Raw genomic sequence first — 12,989 nt, forward strand, 5'->3', positions numbered from 1 at the left:
TCAGTAGTGCTTATTTATGTATGTGCCATTCATTTATTTCCAAACTCTTTTCTGTTACTAATTCATGGGTTCAGGAAAGGAATAACATATGATATCATGCTTATGCATGGCAGAACCCACTCACCCACACATCTTTAGAAAAGCCCACAAAGATAGAGGCAGAACATGTAAACTTCACAAAAATGTGAACCCAGTGCTTTGGAATTCAGAAGCAGTGGTCCTTATCACCGTTCTACCATTCAAATTAGTGCTCTAGTTTATCTTTTACAGAAAATGTGTTCTGTTTACAGTACATGCTATGTATACAATTCCCAAAAAAGCTTTAGTATCTGTTCCTAAATGGCATTGCAAAATGGTGAGACACATTACAAAGTGACTTAGTTTTCTGAAGAACCCTCTATAACAACTAAACCCACACTGCCTAAATTGAACCTTCTTTCTCACCTTTACATAAACTTTTTCATAGTTGAATGCATGTTCTCTTATTTTTACCCAGGAGCTTTACACTTGACTCATTTCAGAACTTACAGGGTACAAAAAATAAGTCTCTAATTGTGCCTTAAGCAGGAACACCAATAAATGTTTACTAATACATCTAAATCTAAAAACTATTGTTCATTTCCTCACCTACAGATAAAGCAGAAACTAATTTAGTCAATAAAATTGAGTACTTACAGCACATCTTCATGATTATGTCCAAGATTTCACAGTCCTGTAAGGATTACATAAAAAATGTTTTATCGTTACTATACTGTACGATGTGCAGGTGTGGTTCATGGCATTGGGCAGGTTTTAAATAAGTAAATGAGTCGGGTGAAGGTGTGTGCACGTGTGCTTCTTTCTGAGGTTGATTGGGGTCCTTGGCTGATCACACACACACGTGCGAAGCGAGCATCAGTCAGGAGCCACATTCACACCTCAGAGGTGGTGGTGTATCACACCTATGCCATTCACGCCAGATAAAAGGAGCCTGCACATGACAAGAAGGGGCAGAACAGAAAGAAAGAAGATGGGGAACAAAAAAAAAAGAAATATATTGAGGTGGGGGAACAAAGGCAGGATCAGGAGCCACTGGGGTGCTGAAAGAAAGAGGTGTGCAGCTGAGAGGACTGCCCCTCAGAATAGCGTAGGACCAATGCTTGGGGGCTGAACAGGGGCATTTGGCTGAACATTTTTTAGGGTAGCTGGAGTGACCCAATGCCCAATCTCGTGTAAGGCCAAGGAGTGGTAGTGACAGCAGGAGGTGCACAGCTTGTTTTGGTGCCCTGCTGGGAGCCCGTGGGACAGCAGGGACCCGAACCTATGAGAAAAAGTTGGCTGTGTCTGTCAGCAGAACATCTCCTCTGTCTGCAGGATCCTATATGGGGTAAAAAGAGGGGATGTCAGTTTTAGAAAGAAGGCAGCAGGGACTGAGATTTTAGAATGGCTTCCTGTTTTGAGATTTTAACCTTGATTTAAAAGGATATTTATCCATCCATCCATCCATTATCCAAGCCTATATATCCTAACACAGGGTCACGGGGGCCTGCTGGAGCCAATCCCAGCCAACACAGGGCGCAAGGCAGGAAACAAACCCTGGGCAGGGCACCAGCCCACTGCAGAAGGATATTTATTTATGGATTATTTTAACCTGAGCACAGACACTGGTTTTATGGTTTACTTATTTATTTATTGAAGATTTTGAGATGCTCTTTTTGAACATTGTTTGATGTTTTATTATTTTTAATGAAAGCCCTTGTCAGCATTACACCGACACCTTGCTGTAAGAGTGTGTCCTCATTTGCCCAGCTCATCTCTGTCTATGACTATCGACGGTTTCAGGATGGAAAGACTTCCGGAAGCAACCAGGGGATGTGGAGCCGACCGAAACCATCACAACAGGGAAAACAGATTATACTAATTGTGTGTTTCAGTAATCAAAGAGGAACAATTGAATTCTGCCCAGCTTCTCATTTACTTTTGTGCAATAAACACAGACTTTTATAATAAAGGGCATAGAAACTGATGAGGGTTATGGTGAATGAAAATATACATTCGATTGTATATCAAAGAGATATATGCAGGTATCACATAAAAACAGGCTTATGTTGTAAACAATCTCTCACTGTTATTGAAATGGGATGCAATTTCATTGTCAGGGTCATTATTCTAGACAATAAGCAGAGATGAATATGTTAGCATTGTTTCCATGTGTTTTCCATTTTAAGGCCTCTATAATGCTAATCAGAGCAATGCATTCATACAGTATTATTTCTCATTTGTTTATAGCTTTACCATTATGACAGTGGCAAAATTGTTTTTTCATGTGTGTTGCCATTTTGCATTTTGGCTTGTGTGGGCACCGCCATTTTGTATTTCTGGTCTTCATAGGCACCAACATTTTCTGTGTTTAGTTACTATGATGCTTTGTGGCTGGTAGGCACATAAATCAAATGAAATGAGATCTAAGAAATCACGTTGGCTGGTTTATGTTATTTGGCTAGGCAGTTAAAGTAGTGTGGAAAATGAAAGGAGAGATTTGTAAGACAACTTTGTTTTTACAATTTTCTGATTTTAGAACTTAGCTTAATAACATCTTTAAAACCTGCAAATACACTTGACACTTTGTGATATCTGACATGACTACATCTGATCTCCCCTATGAAACTCCAAAAAATATTTTTCTGCCAGTCAATTAATTACTTTGGTCCATATGGACTTAATGAAAGAACCTGGAGGCCATGATAGCATGGACGCCAGTGTTTTACTGTAAGATGTCACAGTTGTTCAAAGTGTCAAATGACAGCTTCCGGGAGAAGGTTACTTAAGCCTACGTATTAATGCCAAAACAGCTCAAACATATATTGTATATCAAAGTGGAATATTTTTAACTCTAAATAAACAAAAGCTTGAGGAAAAATTCCAACCCAAAAGTAGCAAGTAAAATGGATTTTGAAATCATTCATATCTCAGGATAATTTTGACAGTTTTCCAAAATTGATGCAGATGTTATTCCTCAACACAAGTACCATTAGACAACCTGCAAAATTCTCAAGACTTTCTCATGAACATCTGGCTCTTTATTAAGTATTGCATTTGTTTCAGACCTCTTGAGTTTTGAAATTTCAGGTCATGAATCTATTGTTTGATACTTCATATTTCTTGAGCTTCTGAATGACAGTGTCTAATACCTGCACTCTGTAGCACGTGTAATATGAAGCATGGTTTACAACACAGGCAAAGTTCACAGGCAAATCCAGTGTTGTTTTGCAGCTTCTGTGATTTTGTTTGTTCACATCACTTAAGCTCTTTACATGTGTGACTGATATGAAGTAATGCATTTTTTTAAGGACGTATACCAAGTCCATGGGCCTAACATGTAGGTTTGGATTTTTTTTTCACCCTAAATAATAAAAACCATTATTTAAAAACTGCATTTTGTGTTTACTTGTGTTATATTTGACTAATGGTTAAATGTGTTTGATGATCAGAAACATTTTGTGTGACAAACATGCAAAAGAATAAGCAATCAGGAAGGGGGCAAATAGTTTTTAACACCACTGTATAAGACATCAAACCCAATCTTATAATTTCATTATACTAGCTGAGAAAATAGCACATACTGCATAATTTACACAAAAATAATTTGCATTGGTAATACTACACTTTTCATAAAGTTCTGACAATTGAGGAAAAAGACACTAATTTGTACACAAAATAAAAACAATAACAGCAAAACCCTGAAGTAATATGCACTGTAATTATAATAATGCAATCTTTATTTCACTGCCTTCCTTCCCCACAAGTGATCATAAAACATCACAAGTTCACTCAAATTGAAACTGTCCTTGCTGAACCCACAGTCACAAAACCTGTTAAACTAATCTGCAAAAAGTACCATTATTTCAGTTCTACTCTTAGAGCACTTTTCCCTCCTGACTTTACTAACTAAATGAATTGCCTCCCATTTGACTTGTATCATTTATTTATTCATGCAAGGGACCGGTATGCCTACTGATTTTCTTACTAAATGAAGAAATGCACTTACATAAAATTAAATATGGCAGATGTGATAATACAGATACACATCCAAATAAAAAACATATAAAAAAGCATAAAGATTACATACATCAGATCCTGGAGGTCCTGGTGGTCCCATAGGTCCCTAAAAAGAAATGAAATTTTAAATACATTATTATCAAAACCTATATTGTTTTGTACTTTGATAGTTATAGGCAGTTAACATCAATCTGGTGATGTTCTGTATAAATATAAGGCAGGACTACAAATACATCAGGACGACATCATGCTGTCATAGGCTATACAGACCAATTTGTTGTCAGAAGTCATAAATTAACCTACAAGAAGTTCCCTAGAGATTGAGAGAAAGCCAAAGTCTTTACAGACATTTTACTTAAGAGCAATGATGATATTTAACCAAGACTGAGAATACTCAGGCCAAAAACGAACGCACAGCATATATTTAGAGGTAATGCTTCTAACCACGACAGCACTATATTGACAAAAAGCACATTCATCCATGGACACATTTTCTTAATTTGTTTTGTTTTCTTGTACAGAGTTATGATGATCCAGTCTATCCTGGCAGCAATAGACCAAAGGCATAAACTAACTCTGGTTTTGACACCAGTCCATTGCAAACAAATACATTCAAACAAACACTCACACAACTAAAGTGATAAAATTAAAGATGTCATATGAGCCCAGGTACCTTAACAAAACCAATATCAATTGTGGTCGCCCCGGCCGGGACGCCCAGGAGGACGAGAGGAGGGCTTGTGCCTCCTCCAGACCGCGAGGGGGCGTCCGTCCTGGTTAGGTTGAGGGCCTCGGGTAGAGGGCTTGGAAGCCCAGCCCTGTAGGGACCTGTGGCCACCGCCAGGCGGCGCCCCGGTGCCGGTTTATCCCGTGTGGTCCTCGGCCGGGGTGGGAGTCCGGCCGGGACGCCTTGGAGAACCAGAGGAGGGCGTGTGCCTCCTCCAGACCGAGAGGGGGCGTCCGTCCTGGTTATGCAGGAGGCCTCAGGTAGGGGGCTGGGAAGTCCGGCCCTGTAGGGACCCGTGGCCACCGTCAGGCGGCGCCCCAGTGCCTTATTATTCCGGGAGCCCGGCACTTCCGCCACACCAGGAAGTGCCGGTGGGAAGACGACAGGGGACACCCGGACGGCTTCCGGGTGCGCTGCCGGCACTTCTGCCACACAGGGGTGTGGCCAAGACTAATTGCCGGGAAGCAGCTGGAGCCCATCCGAGTTCCTATAAGAGGGGCCACCTCCCTCCAGTCATTAGTGGATGTCGGGTGGAAGTGGACAGAGCTGGAGAGAGGACTGGAGGCGGCCAGGAAAGAAAGGCACAGAGACTGTGAGCCATGGACATTGGGGGAATCGGTGCTGGAGGCACTGGGATGTGTGAGTGCACGGCAATTGTATATAGTGTAAATAAACAGTGTGTTGGGTGAAACTATGTTGTCCGTCTGTCTGTGTCCGGGCCAGCGTTTACAGTGGCAAGTCGGTGGATGTCGGGAGGTAGCAAGACAGAGCTTGGGAGAGGACTGGAGGTGGCCAGAAGAAAGGCACAGAACTGTGAGCCCTGGACTTTGGGGGAATTGGTGCAAGAGGCACTGGGGTTTTGAGAGCATGGCAATTGTATATAGTGTAAATAAACAGTGTGTTGGGTGAAACTATGTTGTCCGTCTGTCTGTGTCCGGGCCAGCGTTTACACAATATAGACAGAATGTGCAGCTCTTCACACACTCTGATGAGGCCAGGAAATGAATTCAGGCTGTGTGACAGCAGCATTAAGAACCTTGGTGTACCATATTAACTTAACTGTCCATAAAGTTTCTAATAAAACTAAATATTCTAAATATATTAATTTTACTGCAATGAAAATAATAAAGCTATTTATAACACCTAAACTTTTTTCTTTACAGAAGAAACTTACTGGTTGTCCTTCAGGTCCTCTGTGTCCCTTTGGACCTCTTGGTCCTGGAAGTCCTGGGGAATCATTCTATGAGAAACAGAAATAAAATAACCTTTTTAAAGTGAGTGTGTGGTCCAGTAACTCAACTTATGAAACTTTTGCACAACAAAACATATCATAAAAAATTTAGGACAAAAATTCTGTTCCAATTCCAAACCCCTCTCTTAGTGACCTTTAAAGTGAATGCTTTGCACAGTGTGCACTCGAGTAGTGTTGGCATTTGAACAGTGCAGAACACAATGTGACATTGACAATCAAATTTAAGTAAATGCAGCATCAGAAATTAGATTAAACCCGACTCAAGGCTTTGACAATTCTATAGAATTTTTGTCTGTTGAGTTTTGATACAATTAAAAAGCAAGCTAAGCAATTACAAGATATTTTTCTTTAATGTGCCTTCTTAATCAAGAGACCTAAAATAACAGACATGCACTGTATACTATATAAAAATAATCTTGCAATACACATAACAACTTAAAGAAAGCTTTAAAGAAAGAACTTAAAGAAGGCTTGGAGGAGAACAAGCCATTTCACCTAATAAATCTTCACAAATGGTCTCCAAAGAACAAATATCTTCTATGGTACTTCAATATATATTTCAGGCCTCTATGATTATTGTTGAAGATATAATTTGAAAGTAAAAGTTGTGATCCACTTCACTACTTCCCTTCGTACTTCAAACATGATACCGCTAACTTTATGTGTTGTGATTCAACCCTAAATGCTCAAAAGGAGCACAATACCTCAAAACTTAAAAAAGCCTAAACAGGCAAAGCCCTAAAGTGAAAAGGAAACCATCAATACAAACAAAATAAAAATTCAGCCAAACAACAGAATACAAAAACCTACAAAGATGCAAAATACAAGAAAATTACAAGAATCCCAAAACAAAAATTCCAAACTAAATATAGGGTGGTCCAGATCTAATTATGCAGTTTTCATTACGCTATAACTTATTAAGTTTATTACATAGAAAATCACCCAGAAAATCACAGACCATTGAGAAGTGTGCAAACTGACGACATGAGGAATCGTCTTTGCGCCGAACTGGAATCGTACCCACATAAATCAAAGTCATCCAGATGATCTGGATCTGCATAATTAGATCTGGACCACCCTGTACTAAATATGTGAATCAGCAAAAATGGCAATCCAATAAAAAAAACATTCTGCAATATGAAGGGAAAAACAAAGAAGAAATGCAGAGTCAAAAGCCAAAAAGACCCCAACAAACATGTTCAGAAGAACACAAAGGCTAATGGGAAAAGGGACAAAGGCAAAATTGCTACATTTGTTGACCAAGATTCCTGTCTTCAATTCAAATAATCTGGTTATAATTTCCTCTGTTTATTCCAAAAGCAAATATTTAACTGTATTTTAGCCAAAAAGCATGCATTTTGCAAGTGTTGAGCATAGGACTACTTAAATCATCTATGTATTATGCAGCCCAAGTAACTTGTGATTTTTTTTTTCTTCTTTTTTCATGGATATTTTTCATAGGTATCTACTGTTGGTCACATTCTACCAGAAAGTTTCTCCACAAAAACACTTCTACAAACTACATGGACTAAGTAACATATAAAATATATCATTTTGGGTAGTGTTTCAATTAAAAGTTCTTTAAAAAAATTCTTGTCTTGTCAAGTACTAATTTCAGGTGAGTGACAAATGGAGAAAGGAGTGTTGCAATCACTAACATGTCTTCCACTTTCATCCTTAGCATGGTGAAAATCTTGCCTGATGAGCAGTGATGTCGCTTCTGCTCTGACCTCAACTCCTTATCTAGAGGATAGCATTAACAGGAAGTGGTTTCACTTGTTAAACCAGAGGTCTCTCTGCTAAACAGACTGTAATTGTTTTAGGATGACACTATCTTTTTTGAGCCTGTACTTTATACCTTCCTTTTTACATTCTTGTATACAAAGTACAGGGAAAGTATCGTAATTGTCCAAAAATTCGACCTTGAGATTTTGATGAATCTCGATGTTTTAGACCTCCCTGAATCCAATTTACTTTCTTGTAAAGGAAAGTATTATAATCATTCAAAAATTAGATTTTGAGATTTTGATGAATCTCAACGTTCTCAACCATTTTTGGAATTATGTCTGTTTGTGTGTGTGTGATATGATAACTTGAGTTCACTTTCAGTTAGGTCAACCAAATTTTGCATACAAGAATTACGTACAAAACGTAGATTTCTAACAACTTTTGAGCTATTTCCGCTAACCGGAAGTGGTACTTTTTTATTCATGGAGAGTCTAATTTATTCAACTTTACTTTTATAATAATTGTTCAATATATTATTACTTTGATTTAATTTGTTGTTGATGGTTCTTTAATATACATAATATAAAAATATAATCATTGTCTTGCAGTTTACTCCTCAAATATCCATCCCCAAATCTGAATATACGAGAAAGTCTAGGGGAGACAACTCCCAATTTTTATTTCTGCCTAGGGCAATTAAACAGAGGCTTTCCAGGCAGGGATTGTGTCTGCTTATTTTTATATTTTATTTTATTATCTGAGAGTATTATTTTGAAATTCTTTGTAAATACAAGTTATATTGAAATATACATGTATATGTATATATGTGTATATATGTGTATGTGAGACATAAGGTGTTATGTGCAAGTTAATTACTTTAGTGTAGTGTATTTTCATTTAAGAAGAAGGGCCTCCATTACATTTCTTCTTGTATGCCGCATTATTCAATGTAGATATTTTAATTCTCTTCATAACAACAAGGTACACCACTTACTAAATATATAAACCAAACACCCAGAATTATACAGCAAACGTATATCAACCAAATTCATATCAACTTGAAAGAAAAACCTTTATCTTTTAAGAGGCTCTTTCAAGAAATTTGTGAGATTTCCACAACATTCAAAAATAGTCCATAGCGTGTCTAACTATTTCTGTAGCTGTGATTTGTGCGCACACTTGATTACAGCTCTTTGGCACAGCAAGGATTTGTTATCATTGTTTATAGTCTTGTGTTAATTGCAGCTCTTGACATTATCTAATCTTCTGTGTTGCTTTTACTATACAAATGTTCAAATTGTCCTAATCTTCTGAACTGTACTCTCATTCCACAAAACGTAAGTTGAATTAGGGATTTAATGGGCTAAATTACTGGGTAAACTATTATGTTCACATAAAGTATAAAACTTATTTTTTGAAGATCATAGTTTAAATTGAAAACATTAAGTAAGAAAAAATATATGTTTCCATTTTCAAAGTTGTCTTTAAGGTCTGACATAGTGATCCTGTCAGAAAAAAAATAGATATACTGTAATTACAGAAATTATGGAAATTTATTCTTTCATTGTTAATTGTTAATGCTTTTCAGTTAGAGCCTAAATGTATCAACGGCAGAATTTTTTTTTGTTTTAGATCAAGTTACACACTACCCAGACAAGAAAGGAAGTCCTTTCTGTAGGGGTGATTGAAGTGGAAGGCAATGGAAAAAGTTGCTTATCAAGAAAATCTCTCTCTTTAGTTTGCAGTCATTGTAGGCTGAAGCTGAGATTGAATAAAAAAGCTGCATAAACAATCTGGAGTTATAGTCCTCCAGCAAGTCAAAAGAACATAAATATCAGATTGTTTTGTTCATTAGGCAAGGTATCCAAACTTTAGAACAGTTGTATGTATGTTTGAACCTGGAGCCAGTTTTCCAATAGCTTACAGTTTAAAAACCATAGCCCTTGGTGAAGTTTGGACCATGCAAATAAAAGTCCATTAGGCTTAAGGATTTCTTTTTAATTAAGGGGCACTAATCAGGTACAGCATGGTATAAAAGCTCATAGAAAGCAAAGAAAAACAATTTAATTTTGATTGAGAAAATAATCTCAAGCAGACCTGTCACATGTATGCAATTAGATACATTACAAACATGGCTTGACAGGTAATGTGCTGTGCCACAGGGTACTAGATTAATGTAACAGCAATAGGCCTTTCTTTAGTCGGCATTAAAGTTTGATTGGACAAACTCAGGCATCATCAAAATTATTCGGTCACTAGTTATGGCTGAGAAACTGAGACATTACAAAGGGGTTATTACTTTCTTTAAGCATAGGTGTATATGGCAGGGGACTTAAAGTAAGTCCCAGCATATCCAAAATGGGCACTGCATTAAAAATAGTCTGCAATCTGTTTGTTAAGATTTCTTTTCAAGGTGAAATCTGCTTACCAGATCAGGGTTCTGTCTCTTAAGAGATTTTGCTAGCCATTCAATTATTTCATTTCCAATTAATTTGTTACTTAAATTGCTGCCAACTTATTTACAATATACCAACACAAGGACACATGATGTGCCAGTTTGATTAACGGCAGCCTTTCTCTATACCTTGATGAACTGGCTTCCTTTAAATTGTTGAAGGACACCGATCCTTCATATAAGCACTTGTGATTGTCCGGAATAGGCTGTGGCACTGCCTCGATTACATCCTTTTGCCAGTTAATTGGTCATTGCCCCTCCTATCATTGTCAGATTAATTAAATTACTGTCAAATGATAAGAGGGATGGGGAAGTAAAAAATGAGCACAGATGGCAGCTTCCTTGTTCTTTTGACCTGTTTAGTTTTGACATTTGGATCATGGTTTTAGGTGTTACTTTTTATTTTGTACTTCTGATATTTAGTATATGTTTCTTTTGCCTGTTTTTACCTGCTTTTGTGTGGTGCTTTTTGGAGACTTTTAACTGTGCCATTCTTGGTCTGCTGTGCATGACCATCTGCCTAGCTTTTGACCACTTTTTGATCACAGACATGGAGAATTGTTTTTACTTATTTGTCATCTCTTTTTTTTTTTTGTCAACAGATTCTGTCATGATCTGCACTCAAAAAATGTCATGCTCTATGTCCCGTATATTGTCCTCATAGTATAGCTTCTTCAGATGCTGTAGCTGGGAAGGCATACTGTACTATAGCGGCCACTGCTTTTGAGGCCCAGTCAGGCATTGTGAGCAAGATGATGGAATATCCATCCATCCATTTTCTAACCCGCTGAATCCGAATACAGGGTCACGGGGGTCTGCTGGAGCCAATCTCAGCCAACACAGGGCACAAGGCAGGAAACAATCCTGGGCAGGATGCCAACCCACCGCAGGACACACACAAACACATCCACACACCAAGCACACACTAGGGCCAATTCAGAATCTCCAATTCACCTAACCTGCATGTCTTTGGATTGTGGGAGGAAACCGGAGTGCCCGGAGGAAACCCACGCAGACACGGGGAGAACATGCAAACTCCACGCAGGGAGGACCGGAAGCGAACCCGGGTCTCCTAACTGCGAGGCAGCAGCGCTACCACTGCGCCACCGTGCCGCCCCATGATGGAATATGGAAAAAATAATTTTAAAATTAAAAACAATGCACTTTTTTTTCCTGATAATTATATGAAGGAAATGACAAGCTAAACTAAGCAAAAAATGTGTTTACTATTCAATGAAGAGTAAGGGCAAAATAAAACACAGCAGACACTTTGGCCATTAACAAGCTGAGTTTAAAAGACACTTTTTAAACCCCTTTATTGTACTGGGAAATTGAGTTACAGAGAAGCTAATTCTGAGAATATCAATTAAAAGAAGAACTTGAGCCCCACATAAATTCTGATTGGAAAAAAAGCGGCAGGTAGCAAACAAGTTTACGACTCCTAGCTTTAGGTGAGTAATGGACAGGAGACATCATTGTTCAGTTGCCACTATGGTATATTCAAGTACATTCCTTTAGTAAACCCCTCACTGTTGATGCAGCATTCTACTACTATGTATAGAATTGCATTTCTTGAGGGCTATAACTGTTATTAAACTTTCAGCAACTGGATATGATAATTCAAGTTTGTATTTAGCCTTACTATTTAATTATTTCTGTATTAAGTGTACTTAGTGGTACAGATTGTCCTGTTATAAGGTGTATTATAAGGTAGGTTAGTACCAATTTATATTGTATTTCAACTTTTTAACCATATAGCGCTTATTAAAAGTTTGAAGCTGTTAAAAATTAATAATGTTAATGAAAAAAGTTGTATATGATATTTTGCTTTTCATATTAGCAGTCTTCTTTTACCACTTTCATGTGTGCATCCTTAGGAAAAACTAATAATCTGTTTCTGCTTACAATCAGTCAAAGATAGGGAGTGAAATATGGAAATGTAGTAGAAAAACACATTCAATCGATCAGTTATCCATTTATTCATTTTTTCAGTCTGGCTTATTGCAGAGCAGGAACTCATGCCAGCAGCATTAGAACCAACCCAACCTATTGCTGAACAAAAAACACATCTTCTCACTTATTATAATTTGACTTGTAAATCTATACTTTTATATTTTATGATGTTTATGTTTTGGTATTTTTCTCTTTGCTTTGTGGTATCACTGCAGTCCAATTTTGTGTATAAAGCAACATCGGTATAAACATAATGTTTTATAAACATAATGTTTTTCCTTTTAGAGCGGGTGGTCCAGCAATCGGAGGGTCGCAGGTTCGATCCTGGCTCCCGGCATGAGAATGCAGCTGTTGTGTCCTTGGGCAAGACACTTAACCTACCTTGCCTGCTGGTGGTGGTCGGAAGGATTGGTGGCGCCAGTGTTCGGCAGCCTCACTTCTGTCAGTGTGCCCCAGGGCAGCTGTGGCTACATAGTAGCTTATCATCACCAGCGTATGAATGTGTGTGTGAATGGGTGAATGACTGTTGTGTTGTAAAGCGCCTAGGGGGGTTCTTGAACTCTAGTTAGGCGCTATATCAAATACAGGCCATTTACCATTTACCATTCCCTATGCTATCTTGTTGTTAGTGCCAATTAGCACTATTGCAAGTAATGACTTCCCTCTCATGTTTTTGTTTGCTGTCAAACATTGATACGACCAATGCCTACCTTTTTGACTATCCTTTTGTTTAAGCCCTTATTTGTTTTATGATTAGAGTAAAAAAACAGAAAGGAAAGGGTATGAGGCCTCTGAAATACCCACAAAGTAGACCAGAGACTTCACTAACCTGCCTA

General features: G+C 38.0%; 1 protein-coding gene across 2 annotated transcripts in view; it reads right to left on the reverse strand.

Moving 5' to 3' along the window:
* Window positions 1–12,989, reverse strand: part of col6a1 (collagen, type VI, alpha 1) — a 97,539-nt gene that overhangs the window by 13,313 nt on the left and 71,237 nt on the right. For both annotated transcript variants that reach the window (XM_039756475.1, XM_039756474.1), the window contains 3 exons: window positions 5,940–6,005; window positions 4,109–4,144; window positions 676–712 (listed from right to left, as the gene is read on the reverse strand). In XM_039756475.1, the coding sequence (XP_039612409.1) occupies window positions 676–712; window positions 4,109–4,144; window positions 5,940–6,005 (139 nt within the window). The remainder of the gene's footprint in view (window positions 1–675; window positions 713–4,108; window positions 4,145–5,939; window positions 6,006–12,989) is intronic.

Source organism: Polypterus senegalus, chromosome 6 (assembly GCF_016835505.1).
Source record: "Polypterus senegalus isolate Bchr_013 chromosome 6, ASM1683550v1, whole genome shotgun sequence".
NCBI lineage: Eukaryota > Metazoa > Chordata > Cladistia > Polypteriformes > Polypteridae > Polypterus > Polypterus senegalus.